We start from the raw sequence: 17,571 nt of genomic DNA on the forward strand, positions 1-17,571 counted from the left end.
AGGTACAAACTAACCACAGGCTTGAGTTTGTACATTTGTCTTGACATTCACACACCATGTTTACCCATCTCAAAGAAGAAGTGGTGTACAAGACTTAGGCTTTTATGAACACCAAAAAACATGGTTTATTGTGCAATGTATGGTGTATTATGCAAACAATTTGGGTGCCAGTTACACAGGTTGTGTGGATACATGGAGAGGAAATGCAACTAATGAAAATCTGGGGAGAGAACATTTTCATAGTTTTACAGAGTGTGTCTGAATATTAATATCTGAGCATATTCTGCAAGCTTATACAACCTCCAGCGGTATTAACTTTGGGCCAATGGATGTTCAAATCTTGACCCCACTTCAAGCAACCACTTCCCTTTAACTCTTTGCTTATATCTTCCTTTGCTCCTTTGACTTATTCTAAAAGTACCAGTCAATTGATTGATGGAATTAGCCCAAGCTGTCCACCTTCTATTCATGTTTAGGAACTATGGTAGTTAAGCATGAGCATTTGAGATAAAAAGAATTGGGTAAAGGATTTGTCTGCTTCCAGAGATGATCTCCTATATTCTGTACAATGGTGTCATTCTCAGGCTTAACATATTTACTCTTAAGTATCTGCTTAAGCATTTGAGATAGCACCAGCAATACAGAACACTGCAGGCAAAGGGGTGGGGAAAAAATTCTTGGAAAACTGCAGTTACCAGAAACCCTCCAGAACAATCTTTTCATTGGATTGCAGCCTTTCCCATAGAGGTCTTGTGGAATTCAGACACTTATGTAAAAGTCAAAGGCCTTCCACTGCCAAAAGTTTGACCAGTTTTAAAACTTTAATCTTCGATTAACTTGTCAAAGTTAGGATGAGGTATCAACACAGCATATAACTTTGTTTTAAGCAGAGATTTGTACTCTAGCCAACACATTTGTTTCTGGGAGACATGATAATGGAATTACAAAAAAAATTACATTGAGCTGGACCATTAATTCTACTTTACAAACCATAATCCTGGCTGGATTAACTATGTGATAAACTAAAATCAATGAAGTATATTGGCGTTAAGCAGGTCAGTAATGAGTTTGCAGGTCCCAATAAAAACATTGCACAATTCCAAAATCCTGAAAATATTGAGAAATGAGTGAATTCTTGACAATATGCCACAGAAGTGGGACAGAAGATTTTTAAAGTATTGTTTTTGTTCTTATTTTTGCTCTGTGGGAGAAAAGCGAAAATTGGAGAGTGGTTAAGAGAAACAGTACAGAAACTATACTGAGAGGTTGCTAACTTAAGCCAGAAGTGAACTGTACTTCATTTGCAAACAGGCAGAAGTTGGGAAAGGGGCACATTAAACCTCCAGTTTTTCATGGGGTAGGAGCAATCTTTTCTGCCTATCCCTGGCTCTGCAGATGTCTGGAATTACAATTTTCATCATTCCTAGCCATCCTGGAGTCTCAAAGAAAGCATGAACCAAGAGATCGCTACTTACTTTGGCCCCTTCCTCATGCAAATTTCTCTAGCCCTCAACAACTGCTAGAAATCGATCCTTGTGGTTCAGAAACAACCCAAAGCTATACTTTCATCCATTTGAGTTTTAAAGGGAGAAATATTGTTTTCAATTGGATTCCTCACCAAAAACCAAACTGAACAGAATGGCATAAGAAAAAAATGCTTCCTTTATCTCTGGCCAGGAAGTTCCAGCCACTCCTGTCAGCAGGTGAATGTTGAGTTGAGCTGTTCTTCAAAAATCACAGTGCAAGATAGAAGAGATGGCAAATTCCCCAGCCCATTTTGACCTCAGGGGCCCCACCGACTTCAGAAGAGCTCGAGCTCAACCACAAACAAGCCAACTGCATTTTAGTCTACCATGTTATTCGACCTCTGGCTTACTTTAGGGTTAGGGTTTCCTGCAAATCCAGAAACTTGAGTTCTGGTGCAACCAACCATGGATAAATGTATCCTGGGAATAAAACTTGCCCTTTAGCTAGAACCTCGAATTTGCGAACTGGGGTACTTGTTGGAGAACAGCAAAAGCGTTGGAAAGCTGATAAAAAAAAATAACCAATAAAATCCTGGCTAAGTTGATACATGTTTTATAATACAGCTTGTTGAGTTTGCACAATAAGTTTCCATACCAAACAAGAGCCGTTCACCCAACAGGCTAAGCTACTCCCCGTCCTCCCAAAAGGGAAACGAGTTAAAAGCTCTCCCAACATTACCTGTTGTACGAACGCAGCCACTTATGCTCTGTCTTTTTTGTTTGAAAAACTATGGCACAGGTTGGTCATAAGTGCTAAGACAGAGAGAGGGAGGAAGGGAGCCTGGAGATCTTGCCCCGGCTCAGAATGTGAGAAGACCGTCCAGCTTCGATCGCCCTTGATTGCAACCTGGGAATCCCCCGGCTTTAGGCCGATCGGAGCTGTCAGCTCAGCTCAGCGGAATCGAGGAGCTCCGGAAAATTGAGCGGCGCAAAGCCAAAGCTCTTAGCCTCCCTTCGCCAGATTTCAGCAGCTCTGGCTGGACACGGCTGGGGATGGCAAACCACCATCACCCCTTCCCCAGCCGCCGAAGCTCGCAGGTGGCTTGGATCCCTCCTGGCTCCCGTTAGTACAGCCTACATGAAATAAAGTAGACTTCCAATATTTCTGCTGGGATTTGTGTTTTGACTTGGTCTGTCTCGAGGGACTGACGGGGGTCCCTGCCTTCTAATATCATTCAATCAGCTGCTTTGCTGGAACCAAGTCCGGAGCTCTCGCACTTAGGCTCGGTTTAGGGCACAGGAGTAAGTTACTCTGGGGACTCAAGTGTGCGGCAGGGAGGGCTGTAGCCACCGGGGGCCGACCAAAAAAGACTCCCGTCGCTATGCGAGGAGCCACACCGGGGCACCGGCAGAGCCCCGTCCTCCCCCCCCCCGCTAAGACGGTGCGGGACTCCCTTCCGAGCACACCAGACGGGGAATCCCACCCTCCAGCCCCGCACATCAGGCTCGACGTTCCGCCACGTGCTGGCGAGGCTCCGGAGAAGTTGCGGAAAAGACTCGCCTCCTGGAAGCAGAAGCTCGCCCACCGCTTCGCCTTTCCCCCGGCCTGGACAGAGGAGAGCCGGCACAAGCGGGGCTCCCCTCGATCGAGAGCTCAACCGCCCGCCCCCGTCTCTCTCTCCGGCCCCGGCAACGCGCTCTCTTCCTCCTCCTCCTCCTCCCCCCCCACTTCGCAAGCCCCCCATACCTGCCAGTCGATTCTCCCCAGGAGAGCCATGAGCCGCCGAGGTGGGGGGGGCTTGACGAAGGGAACGCAGCCGACGGGGCGGGGGAGGGGACCGAAAGGCCAAGCGGCGGCGGCGGCGGTAGCAGCAGCTACTACTACTTTAACTGGAGTCCCGGGCGAAGCGCTCCACCTGGGGCTCAGGGAGAGCGAGAGCCCCGCGCCTGCGCAGAAAAGAGCTGCTCGGCGTCTAACGCTGCCTCCTCCCCTCCCGCTGAGCGCCGAGCTCTTTGCGCGCGCCGGCTTTTTCTGCCCGCCCGGCGCGAGCGGCAACCTGGCGCGGAGCAGGTTATTCTCTCCCCCCCCCTCCCTCTTTTTCTTCTCTCTCTTTTTTTTAAGCCCAAAAGAGTGGGAAAGCCCAATGGCTTGTGGGTTTCATTTTTTTTCTGCTTCCGGAGACTTGAAAAGCTTCAGAGAGGGGAGATCGTTTTGCAGGCTCCGCTGCACGAAAGCTCCACTCGCAATGTGCTGGGTATTTCTCCCCTTTCCCCCCCACCCACCCCGTGAATGAGATACCAACTTTTCTCTTTTCCGCGGAGCGCCTGCGCGAATTTCGCGTTGCCAAAATTTGGAAGTCTTCTTGCTTCACCTGTTGGATTGCTGCCTGTTGCTTGACAGGCCTGCTTTTAGCTCTGGAGGTGGTTAAATAAACCATGCCATAAAATTACACAGAGAAAGGGGGCAATAAAAGATATCTCCCCGTCGTTAAACATAGGTATTGTTTTATTATTCCTCATTCGATTTCTATCCTGTCTTTCTATTCAAGCAGGTAGCCCTGGGAACCAATCAAATTAAAAACAAATCGAGTATAATAAGTTGAAACTAATTCCTTTCTGAAGGAGGTGCAGAACAAAATCTTATAAAATTGTTTGGCTTGGACCAGCAGAGACCCTGCCTAGTACGTAGTTTACCATTTTTAAAATAAAAATTAGAGGGAAATTACATGGAGCACCTACATCAAGTCACCAGAGGCTGATTGATTTTTGCAAGAATATTTGTCAAATATCCCATTAATGTTTGACATGAGTGTTTGTGAGGGTGCAAGTCACCTTAAACCTAAGATGCCCCTTTATGTTCCTTGATTTTAGAGGCTGAGGAAAGGGCCAGATCCAAAGCAGCTTAGTTAATAGAGTTTGCTCTAAGTTAATTATCCAGAGATTAATTGCAACTTTTGGCAATCTTAATGTCAGTAGTTCTCAACCAGGATGTTATGGTGCCAAGTGTTCCGTGGCCTTGTTTTTCATGTGCCATGAGATTTCTGTCTATTTTTTTTTTCATTTTTTTTGTATTCTATATATACATTCAATTTTTAAAACATTGTATAAATTCACTTTGAACCATATTTTACCATATTATATGTGTATATAAAGAATATTTTTCTGCTTTGCCACAGAACTGCTATGTTTGGCATTGTGTTGAGTTGAAAAAGGTTGAGAATCACTCTTCTGTATGCTTATTCCGAGTAAATACTGTATAACTGGGCACAAGAAGGCTTACTTCAAATGGCACACAATTGAATCTGAATGCTCCAATTTCACTGGAAGAGAACAGCTTTGTAACTTTTTCTGAAAAAGCCTAAGCCTATTTCAAAGTTCAAAAGAGGTTAGAATTCCATCTGACTCATGTTGTCCAGATGCAACAGGACTTTGGAGGTACCTGTTCTTAAGAAAATATGCAACATATTGTTTTGAAACTCTTAAGTTCCTCCTACATATTTAACAAAGAGGACTGTAGCGAGACACAAATGCCCTCATTAATCCAATTAAATATTTTGATATAGGTATGTCTCATGCTCATAATGCTCATAGAGGTTTAAGGTCTCTGAGCAAATGTTCAGGTCTATGCTGATAAGGGGATCTATTCCATGGCTGAGTTTAGACATTATGCTAAATCCTAAAATTGGGTGAACCTAACATGATTTGTCCATGCAAGTAAATTGAACCAAAGCTCAATATGATTTGCTGTATATTCCTACTTTCAATTTATGTATGCATCTTTGCAGGAGGTCAGCATACATAACTTTCTCTTCACTTTTTCTTCACAAATTAGTGATGCGCAGAAGCTGTCAATCAAGAATGAACTAGAGAACTCTGGAACTTTTTCCTTCCCTCCAGACCATGCCATTCTGGGGGTGGATGGGCAGTCCAGCACTTCCTGGAAATCTCTGAAAGAGAAACATATTCTGGGATGATCCAGCCCCCAAGCAGGCAATCTTCCCAGAAAACAATTATGTTCAAACTCCATTGAAACACCTCTAATATGGAAGATTTGATTCTGGAAACTACCAGGTCTCCCTCACTTCCAGTGGCATGGCCTGGGAGAAAACCCAAACCTTCAACTGAACTATCCATTCCTAGATGAACATATTCTGCACATAGCTAGAGGGGAAATTTCAGGTTGAAAGATCTACTTGGATTCAACCCAATGTCCTATCACTACACATGCTGTCTCCCCCACTTATTTATTGTGTTTTTGAGTCAATCTTGACTCCAGACAACTGTGGATAAGTCCCTACAGTTTTCTTGACAAAATTTCAGAAGTGATTTGCCATTGCTTTTCTTTCTAGGCTGAGAGACAGTGACTGGCCCAAAGTCACCCAATCAGCTTTCATGTCTAAGGCAGCACTCAAACTCATGGTTTCTAGCTTGGTGCCTTAACTACTACACCAAACTGGCTTTCTCTTACCCCATCTCACCCCCTTCTGAACCCTGAAGTCCCCAATATTAGCCTACTCTTAAGTGGAGGACATTATTCCTTGTGACCTCTACAGCCCCATTTAAGATGAGATCAGGTGAAATTATGAATGGCAGATGAAGTCAAGAGCTCCTATCTTGAAAAACTGAATTATCTTCTTGCAGATGTGTTTCCAACTGTCGGCAACCAAGTTGCTATTTTTGCTCTGCTGTCATTTAATCTCAGAAAGAAATTCTTAAATTTTGGGCTTTATTGTGTTGTAACTTTGACCTCTAATATTTCTCTTACTCTAGTTTATTATTTCATTGTTTTATTGTTATCTTACTCTATTTTATGGCATTCCTATTTTATGCCATTTTTGCTATGATATAATTTTTGTTATTTATTTCCAAATAAGACCAGTGGCTAAGTAAAGGAGTCTTCTTTGATCAAGATCAATATATCCTGAGATTAAAACTAACCAGTTGCTTAATAGGAATCTTTCCATACAAAGGTAGATTGGCTTTTTCATTTGCAAACAAATCACATTAATTGCATGGCTAATGAAGATAATAATGTAAGGCTTATATCAAAAGCTTCTTGATGTTTTAAGAGGGCGAATTACTTATTTGTGTTTGTTTATGAGACTTTTATATTACTTCACTTCTGACAGTATTCACTCAATAATAGATAATGCAGTAACAATCACATACAATAATTTCCAACTCACAGTAGTATTAATGCATTGTATCCCCCCCCCCCAGACAACAGTTCATTAAAGGACTTCCAGAATAACCATGTTTTAGCAAACAAAAAGTGATTTGGATCTCAGTTTAATTTAATCTATCACTTAGATTTACTCAGGTTAATTTAATCTGTTACTTGGGGATGGGAATACTTGTTTGATCATATTTGAATTGGAAGGTGACCCCTTTCGGTCTATAGTATACTTTTCGGTAGTAATAGCTCTCTACTGGATTAATGAATGTCATTCAGGGGTTCAGAAGTTCTGTAGGTGTAGTAGTTAGTTGGTCAGGCAAAACCAACTCTGTTCATGTGTCTTAATCTAAACCCCTTTGTGCTTTCCTCGGTTGCCACCCTGCTTAGCAGACCAATTTGTGACGAAATGCATAGTGGGAATTGAATCCTTGTTGCTTAAAACAAACCCAGTTAAACAAAACCTGGCTTAGTAGGTCATAAGAACACAGTTGGCCCCTTTCAAGCCAGGCGTCTGTTTCATGTATTTCGTCTCCCATTTCTGAAAGAAAGCTAAATTTCTCAGCCCACCTACCTTCCCGGGCTGTCGTAAATGGGGGGAACTAGAGAATTTAGGTAAGTTGCTTGGAGTTCTGAAGGAAAGGATTAATCTACGCGCCCTGATCTGGAGGCAAGTACCTAAGTCCAGCGCGCGCGACTGGAATCCGAGTGCGGCAGTCGCGCTGCGTGGAAAAATTTGGGACTTTTTTGTGGGGTGGAAGACGGCCACCAGGGCCTTCGAAACCCCCCCCCCCTTCTATTCATTCCGGGGCGTTCGAGAGAAAGGAGATCCTCTCTTTTTTTGCGGAGGCTACCTCATTAAACGCTCGCTTCGGGGCGTTTAGAATAGTATAACAGAGTTGGAAGGGACCTTGGAGGTCTTCTAGTCCAACCCCTCCTGCTCAGGCAGGAAGTAGCCTATTTAGTAGCCCCACTTCCCTGTGCAATGGAGACAAATGGAAGGGGCGAACTGGACGAGGCCCAAAGGGAGGGAGGGAGGGAAGGGAAGAAAGAAAGAGAGAGGAGGGGGAGAAAGAAAGAAAGAAAGAAAGAAAGAAAGAAAGAAAGAAAGAAAGAAAGAAAGAAAGAAAGAAAGAAAGAAAGAAAGAAAGAAAGAAAGAAAGAAAGAAAGAAAGAAATTTAACTGCGTGGAAAAAGGCTTTTGCAGGAATTCAACAGGTGCAGCGACTCTCGCCAAACGTCACATTCCCGATTTGAAAAACCAAACAAAATAAAATAAAATACAAAGGGGAGTGGACGAATGAAACCTGTTGAAAACCAACGTCTACCCTACCCTTAGCCGGAATAGCCGGCTAGCCACGGCTCCGAGGGTCGACGGAGCAAACGCTGGGGAAGAATTTGGGACGGGCGAAAGAGGCGTGGAAACGTGGATCGGGAAGGGAGACGGGTTCGCATTTAATCAGATTTCGCGATTTATCTCTCCTGCCCCGGGGGAGGGGAATGCATCCTTACTGCCACTCTGCCCTACAGCGTGTAATCCACCTTCAAAGCAAGCGAGGCCTCTCCGTTTCTGCTGACACATCTTAAGCTTTGGGGAATCCGACAGGTCGACATACCTCCCCCTACCTTTTTTTTATTTGTTTTTTTTTTTTAAGGTGAGATACTCTCCCGTTTTTAACACACACCCCAGCTCCCCAAGATCTCGGTTCAGTCCTGTGCAGTTGTGCCAGAAGATGCTTATTCAATCCGAGATGCAGTCTCCGTGCGTTCCGCCGGAACAAAGGAACATGGCTAGTGTTTTTTTTTTTTTCCTAGCCCGATCATTCTCAGCCAGGTCTCGAGAGCGTGGTGCAGGTTTTCTTTCCTACCTCACTGTTGGGAGACTTGAATGAATTGCCGCTCCAATTTTATTGTACAAATGGTAAGGCTCGATCGGGATTAAAGGCAGCGCTTTAAAGAGAATTTCGACGGGAATAAAACGGTTTACTGTCGGTTCTGTGAGATCAATCAAAAGCTAGGTGTCTGCCTTATTAAAAATCAAATTCATACACATTTTGCCCTCCCCGCTCTCTAACCGGAAGGTTTTAATTTGCCAGATAGTGTTTCTAAATTCTGTACTCTCAAGAGACAGAACTGTATGTTATTTACATGAGAATTTAAAAAAAGAAAAACGGGGAAAGGTGGAAGAGAGTTTCTCTTCGACGACAACATAAATATTCCATTCTGTTTACAGTATGGCAGTGTTTCCCAAACTTGACAATTTTAAGGCATGTGGACTTCAACTCCCAGAATTCCACAGCCAGCAATGCTGGCTGTGGAATTCTGGGAGTTGAAGTCCTCATGCCTTAAAATTGTCAAGTTTGGGAAACACTGCAGTATGGAATACAGTTCTTCATAGTCGTCTAGGGCCCAAAACGGAAAAAGAAAAAAAGAACAAAAAAAAAGGGGGGGGGGGAGGAATTCAAACCAGATTCTCTCTCTCAGTTCTTCTGTTTTTCTTCCACGAAGCTCCAAGTGGGAGATCATTTGAGTTTTGGGAGGTATTTCTATGTGTGAGGATTTACCATTATTGTTAAGTACCTTGAAATTTATTTGAAGAATGGTGGAGCAGAGTTGTTCTATTTAATTTTTACAAAGCCACTTGAAACCTCATACCCATTGATCTGGAACTAAGCCCTTGATTTGCAGAGTAACCATGTATAAAATTGCACCACAAAGAGAAACAGACAAGTGAAAAATAATGGCACCTGTAAACTCTTCAAAAATTTGCTGGCTGTTTATTAGGCTTTAAGGGCAGCATTCATGTAGGATTAAACATTGGCTATGCCCGATGTTTGTACTGTTTATACTGAATTGGAATAGAGATTTCATCATAACTCACAGTTGGGCTTAACTTCCCGTTCATAGGGGTACTAGCCTAAAATACTGTTTTGTTTTATTGTATTATTATTCCTATTTGACTTCATAGAGGCAGGAGCCAGTCCAGAATGGAGTGACATAGAAATCTCACTTAGCTGTTATGTTTCTGTTGTGGCTATTTTTAAATCTTTTGGAGTAGACCTTTGCAATTAGTGCTGCAAGGGACAGTAGCTGGAAAGACCACAAACTGGCTATTTCTAGATTCCAGTGGGGATATGCTCACCCTTTCTGAGTTTTCTCTCCCTCTCCACTCTTCAGCTGAAAGACCAGAAGTGGGCTACAGCTTTGACTTTATTATTTGTAGCATGAAGAGTCACTCAAGTCAGGTGTGTGTGACTCCAAGGGAGTCCATGGATGTAACAGAAGAGAGAAGTACCTTGTCACTGCCTTCCTCCAGAATATTTATCAACTTCATAGCTTAGGCTGCAACCCTGAGATTCCCTTCTTTAAATACCTTTCATTTTTAGGATATGTTTTAATTATATTTCAATTATATAGGCTGGATATTCCCCCCTCCAGATTCAGTAAATAAATAAGTCACCCAGAATTGCTTGAGAGTGACATGGGTGGCATATAAATGTAAATAAATAAATAATAAAACATAATGGAAATGTAAACTGCTTGCAGTCAACATAAAAGTGAGATGGGCAGCCATATAAATTGATTAAATAAATAAATAATGTATCCAAATAAACCATTTTTTTATATTGAAACAGTGATAAGTTTAATGACATTCATTCAACACAAATGCATTCTGCTTTCAGATATGACCAAGCAATTCCTTGTTATTCTTTTTCCCTCCAAACTTTCTTAGTTTGGATTGCCTAAATTTCATGAATGGTAAACCACAATCCACTCAGCATAGTCAAGTTGAGACAGCTGAGGATGATGGAAGATGTAGCATAGTTTATCTGGAAAGGGCCAGTTTGAGGAATCCTGCAGGACAAAATATTTATTTGAAGGTGAGGATATTAATTTCAGTCATGTTCTTACCCCATTAACTGGACATTTCTACTAACTAGTAACAATGTGGGAGTTTACTACACAATAGTTAAGTCCATTTGGGTCTATACCATGCAAAGCCATAAATTTGCAAACTATTGTTGAATAAGTCACAAGATAAATCACTGTCCTTTATTCCAAACCACAGTATCTAGATCCATGAAATATTACACTTCAATAACATATTATGTAATGGCTACACTTGCTCATCATGCTAAAGCAAAACCAAATAAACTTCATTCTGGTTTAATGCAATGTGTGAATCCAACTAGCAGTTTGCGTAAAGGCTAGTAAACTGCAGGCCTATGGAGAAATGTAGCTCCAGTTTTGTATCAGTTTATAGATTCCTAATCCATCCAAGAAGGTGCTTCTTTGATGCCACTAGCTTTAAATATCTTTCAGGATTTATTCAGAGGAAAGAGTAATGTTAGAGTATTTCTTAGCTGGATTTCAGAGTCTTTAACAGCCACAGAACACACAAGAATCCTACTTTCCTTCTGGCATGTTGATAGGGAAAACATCACCTGCTAAAATTCTATGCAGATGTAAAAGAAAAGAAAAGAAAAGAAAGACAGAGTTTAGCTTTAGAAGCCCTGGCCCAGCTATCATCCCTCAGACAGAATGCTACCATACAGCCCATCAAATATGTGAATTCCATTCTATCTGAACCCATGTGAAAGTTCAGTGATGTTTAGTCTATGCCAAGCCATTCACACCTGCAAATCAATCCGTTCACCCACCCCTCATGACCCCCCACAGCGATCCAAGTTGGAATGTTTATATAAGGACTGAATCATTAGAACCATTTCACCCAGATTGCTCTTCACATTCATATTTATCCAACCACTTTCATCCAAGTTCCAAATGATGGGAAGGGATCTCTATCCCCATCCTAATTTGAGTTAAGATGAATCAGACTATGAAAGGACTTGTGAGCATTCCTTTTTCTGATTGGATTAAGAATGACCTGGCAAATAATTCAGTAGTGAGATAGATGAGGTAGCTTCTGCCCTAGGGTATGGGAAGGAGAGAATGGAAAGACCCTTGAAGTTTCCTTCAGACCTATGAATCTTAAGTAAATGTCTCAACTCTATGGCTCCATTACCCATTCATTGGTTTAAAAGAAAGAAGGAATCCACTATAGAAGGGGGCAGTTGGACTTCACTGCCTGACAGTCAGAAAGGACCCTGTAAGGATGACAGGCTAAGTGATAGCCCATCCTTAAATTTATGTGGATTTCAACTGCCTTAGTCCTATTGGCTTTAATAGACATAATCAGGCCCCAGATCTAAACCTCAAACTTGAAAACAGTTACTCAGTAGGACAATATTAAATGGAGTCCACCATTTTAAATCCCAGCTTGGTTTTACCACATAAAGTGTCTATCTTAAGAGTGGTACAATTATCCTATATCCCACACATGAAGGATGGGGTAGGTTTAGTTAAACATGGTTTGGTATGAGAACAATTCAGAAGCATCAGTCCTTTTAATTCCAGGCAATAAAACTAATTCCTTAAAATATAAGCCCCAAAAATCTGTGAATGTTTCTGACTTTGCCTGCTTCTGCTTTTGGACCATTGACTTCAATGGAAAAAATAAATGGAGGAGACCAAAAATACTTTAATGTAGGCTGTAGTAAGAATAAATAGGAAGAAGGGAGAAAATCTAAATGAATATTTAGTTCCAAAGGCCTCTCAGCTACATTGTTAGTTTGAACCACCTTGATGAAATTATTTTTTATCTTCTTACGTGGTAGAAAGACAAATGAAAACTAACTCTTCTTAGAAGACATTCATACTGAAAATTTTGTGTCTTTTTTCTCCTCACCCAGCTATGGAAGATGGCAGAGGAATCAAGTTTTTATTTTAATCCCTCTGGATGGTAGATAGCAAGGCAAAGGCAAGATTGGGGCAGAAATAATATTTTGCAGGGCTGACAAAGCTTACCTCAATCAAAAGAGTAGAACTAATTTAACTGACATTCCTAATCATACTAACGAGGTGACCAGCAATGGGCTCACAGCATCATCACAAAATATCAAGTACCAGCTATTTTAAAAGGAAAAAAAAAATCCCTCTGAACATGCTTCTCCCTACGTTTTCCTGACAGGTGGTAACATAATTGTGTTTGCAAACAAATCCATGACTCTATCAATTCTTTCAAATCATTTTGGAGTCATATTTCATGATTACAGGAGGTTGGTTAGTTGAGAGGCCTGGTTTTCCCTCTCCCTGTCATGATACTTCAGTGTGGTCCCTGTATATTTTAAATAAAGTTTCGGCTGCTTTGAAAGCCTGCAGGGAATTACAGCTCAGTGTATTCTTTTCCTTCAGCCAAACCCAGACATAATAGTTTTAATCACCTGTACGGGTGAGACTCTCATAACAGTTCTTCATAAAAGAGTTCTCATCTTCGTTTTATGGTAACTAAAATGTTTTCATTCTATGTAATGCTGACTTTTTATATTCCTATACATAGTCCTTTTTTTTTGGTTGAGTGGTTTTGTTTATTTATTACATTTCTTACTGCACGTCTTTCCACATCACCTTCCTCACCTAAGTGCTGTGGAAGGTTTACAATTTTTTGACTTATTTCAGAATGGATTGAGGAATAATTGCATTTATTTTGTGTACCACCAACTCTTAAGCTGGCTCTGGCCTTTAGCTACAAGGCATTGCTATTATGGCTTGCCACACAGTCAGCCAGATGTTCAGACTGGATTTGGCATTTTTATTCATCTACCATGTCCTTCCCAAAGTTCTGGGATAGGCAGATGTGGATGTTTGGTGGTGTTACAGGTATTGTCACAGGATGCAAACTATTCCAAGTAAAACTGCCTTTTGCAATTGACAATGAATTTGTCAGTTCCACTGGTGTTCAATGGTGAAAAAAGTAAAGTTCTGTATTTAGGCAAGAAAAACGAAATGCGTAGGTATTGTATAGGTCAGGGGTATCAAACTGCCAGCCCGTGGGCCGGATGTGTCACACCAAAACCACACCCACCCCATTGCCAGCAATGGGAAAAAAGCTGCAATACGTCGCGACACATCATATGACGTCATGAGTTTGACACCCATGGTATAGGTGGCACCTGGCTCAATAGTAGTAACTGTGAGAGGCATCTTGAAGTCTTAGTGGACAATCAGTTAAATATGAGCCAGCAGCTCAGCTGCAGCTGCCAAAAAAGCCAACACAGTTCTAGGCTGCATTAACAGAGGGATAGAATCAAGATCACACAAAGTATTAATTTCACTTTATAATGGCTTGGTAAGGCCACACTTGGAATATTGCATCCATCTTTGGTTGCCATAATGTAAAAAATGTGTTGACACTCTCGAAAGAGTGCAGAGAAGAGAAACAAAGATGATTAGGGGATTGGAGGCTAAAATATATAAAGAACAATTGCTGGAATTGGGAATGCCTAGTTTAATGAAAAGATGGATGAGGGGTGGCATGATAGCAGTGTTTCAATGTCTCAGGGGTTGCTATAAAGAAGAGAGAGTCAAGCTATTCTTCAAAGCATCTGAAGGCAGGACAAGAAACAATGGATGGAAACTAATCAAGGAGAGAAGCAATCTAAAACTAAGGAGAAATTTCCTGACAGAACAATTAATTGGTGGAATAACTTGCCTCCAGAACTTGTGAATGCTCCAACACTGGAAGTTTTTAAGAAGAGATTGGACAACCATTTGTCTGAAATGGTATAGGGTTTCCTGCCTGAGCAGGGGGTTGGACTAGAAGACCTCCAAGGTCCCTTCCAACTCTGTTATTCTGGTGTTCCAACTCTTGTCTTGGGATTGCACCCAAGGTGGTACTACCTTTGATTGCTTTTGCCACAGTCATTCTATTTCCATTTGCAGGTCTTTATATATATTTTATCTTCTCTGGTTTCTTCTCTTCTATTCTGCTATTTCCAGGTCCTGCCAAATCCACTATTCAGTCTTTTTTAGCTTTCTTATTCACAATTGTTAAGTCTGGCATGTTATGTAGCAGGTGCCTGTCTGTTTGAATTCTAAAGTCCCAGAGCCCTGTAGCTTCTTCATTTTCTATTATTTTCTCTATTTTACATTTCCACCAGTTTTTGCTTCCAGGCAAATGATATTTTTTTCAGATCTTCCAATGTACCATTGTTGTTACTTTCTCATCCCATTGTTTGTAGTTATCAGCGGCTAACCAGGTGATCCACTGTTTCTTCAACTTCTTTGCTATCCTTTGTTCTCTTCTCAATTCTGGCTTTGTATGCATTACTACTATTATTGTTAATATTACTATTATTACTATTAAAGTAGTAATTTTATTACTAGTGCTATCATACTGCTATATATCAGTATACTTGAAACAATGGCAGGTGGCTGACTCTAGTTATCCATTTAATTTTCCATAATCCCTCTAAGTGCTGTTCTGGGACTTTATGGGAAATTTAAGGAATTGTTAGTTCCTCATTGCCACCTCATCCTGCACAGCCACAATAGCCAGAGAAGGCAGTCACTGAGGTGAACAGGGACCTTCCAACTTGAAATCCATTCAGGATCTCTTATGTTGTCCAAAAGATCTCCCATATCCCTTTGCCATATAAATGGAACCTTTTTGTAATATGGGAATCACAATAAAAAATAACCACTATCAGGGGTCTGTCTTTCGGTTAAGTCCTTTCCAGATTCCTGTCTTCTAAATGTTTAGGCACTTTCCAATTCATTCCTCTACTGTTTTTAGGAATTTTATTTTGGCTATGAAAAGTAATTTCAAAGAGCCTCTTTGCAGATTGCCAAAGGCTGAAACATTGAAATAACAAAAAAAAAATCTGCAGATAGCATTTTTTTCACTGCTAAGGAGGAATATCAAATTGATCCTCTCTAAAAACCAGGTAGAATCTGGTATCCTTTCAGGAGAACAGGAATCAACTGATACAATCTCTTTCTAAATTATGGAAAGTAATTGGAAAGGCCAGACATGGCAATATCCCTAAGAAGGCCTTTAGGAGCACTCTGGCATTAAGAGTTTGGCTGACAACTGCAGTCAATGAAATATATCCTCCAGAAGTGGCTTGGTATATCTGCCATTGAGTTCATGCAAATGACCTCTAAGGAGCATATATCATCTATATTGCTAAATCCAAGCGTTGACAGTCTCCTACTTCCTTCAGCTTCAGAGAAACTTCAAGAAGAGGGACATCTGGAAGCAGAAAGTAGTCTAGTAACCTCCCTGAATAATTACATTGTTTAGTTTGTTAATGAGTTCCCAGAAGCCATCTGAACCACAATTTATTAAATAAATCATAAATGACTGACTAATACTGTACAACACACTAAGCTATAAACTGGGGTTCACCAACCAAAGTTGCTGAATTTACATAATACACTCAGCCAAAATCAAACAAATCAGATTATGGCCAAAATGTTGAATGAACCAGGCTTATGTATGCATGTATTTAGACAGAATTGGATATTCCATAATGAAGGCAGGTGTTATAGTTATCTAAAAGAGCAGTTTTAATGCTATTCTAGGACAGCCTTGTTCAACTTGGTTTCCTTCTATTGCATCTATCCAAGCAGAGTCTCAAATGCCTAGTCTGCAGGGGAAATTCTGAGGTTGTTAGTTCCAATACATCAGAAAGGTACAAATTAGGCAACACAGTCTTAGATCAGACTGCCTATTAGTGTCCTTCTCCAATTAAAATAACACAGGAAACAGAGAACTTCTAGATGACCTCGGGTTTAAATAGTGTTAAAGTACCTTGGAATAAGTGCCTTGTTCTACTTGTCAAAGCCAGTGGCAGTGTCTTCTGTCCCTTGCAATCTACCTAGACTCTATTTCAGGTAACTGAAACAGAGTCTATGTAAATTGCAAGGGACAGAAGACACTGTCACTGGCTTTGACAGGTAGAACGAGGCAGTTATTCCAAGGTAACTGAAACAGGTAAAAGAGGTCACCTGTCCTCTCTGCTTTTTCAAGAAGAACACTCATATCCCCTAAACCCTGAAGAAGATGTTACCTAGCCTGGTAACGAAATATTGGAAAACCAACCCATAAGCTTGGAGAACGAACCTTCACCCTCAAAGCAGAATATTTCACAATTGTTTGAAAACAAATTGCAGTTGACACTGCCAAATGAGATGTAGTCATGAGCAGTATCCTTGCTAATTTGTTGCAGAAAAGTAAACTATTTTTAAAACTATGTGTTTTTTTTCTTTTAAAATTATAATCTTATAAAAATGGTTTAAAGACAGATGTTCTTATTATGGCAGAAACAATTACAACACCTTTAAAAACTGACAGCTGCTATAATACAATTTTTTCTTGAACTACCGTTCACTTCACTCAATGGACAAAAATGTTGGCCTGACAGAGTAGTATATTCATGTGATTATGTAATTATTAGGTGAGAGGGAGATATAGACAAATTATCCAGATCATCAGTTGATCAGAAGCACTTTATCTAATGGAAATATAGAAGTACGTATACATGTAACCATTGAAGGGCACATGCAGAGTCTGCTTTTTGAGGTCAGAGCAAATTACTCATGTAAAACACTGCATTCTTCCAAATGAGATGTCTTATCAAGTTACAGATAAGTAGATATCTCTGCTGCAAACTGATGCAATCGGTAAGGTTTCAGTTAGCACAATCATCTTTTTCCCAAGGCTGAGTCAGTTCCACCATGAATTTTCAGAGGTTATTAATGCATAATATAATCTTGCTAGCCAGGGAGAGACAAGCTTGCCACATACAAACGAACCAATACTATTAAGATCAGCTGTTGGCATATTTGAAGGGCTACCAGTTTTAAGGTACAAAAAAACAGAAACTACTAAACAACAGCAGAGAGGTACAAAAAAAAAGTCTTCTGTGCTCCCATCTAATGACCATCCTGAAATTGACATCCCACATGAGAGAGATTTCCTCCTTCCCAATCACCAGATCTCAAGGTCCTCACCAGATATGCCTGGTATAACTATTTAGACTTACATTGTCTTCCTGTAGGAATCTTAGGTGCCCTTTCCATCATGTA

At 40.9% G+C, this 17,571-nt stretch overlaps 1 protein-coding gene across 1 annotated transcript in view; it reads right to left on the bottom strand.

Moving 5' to 3' along the window:
• Positions 1–3,502, bottom strand: part of TFAP2C (transcription factor AP-2 gamma) — a 34,835-nt gene extending 31,333 nt beyond the window's left edge. The window contains exon 1 of the mRNA XM_039343260.1: positions 3,214–3,502. Within this exon, the coding sequence (XP_039199194.1) occupies positions 3,214–3,243 (30 nt within the window). The 5' untranslated portion in view covers positions 3,244–3,502. The remainder of the gene's footprint in view (positions 1–3,213) is intronic.
• Positions 3,503–17,571: the final 14,069 nt, after the last annotated feature.

Source organism: Crotalus tigris, unplaced genomic scaffold, assembly GCF_016545835.1.
Source record: "Crotalus tigris isolate CLP2741 ecotype Arizona unplaced genomic scaffold, ASM1654583v1 scf7180000017834.3080900, whole genome shotgun sequence".
Lineage (NCBI taxonomy): Eukaryota > Metazoa > Chordata > Lepidosauria > Squamata > Viperidae > Crotalus > Crotalus tigris.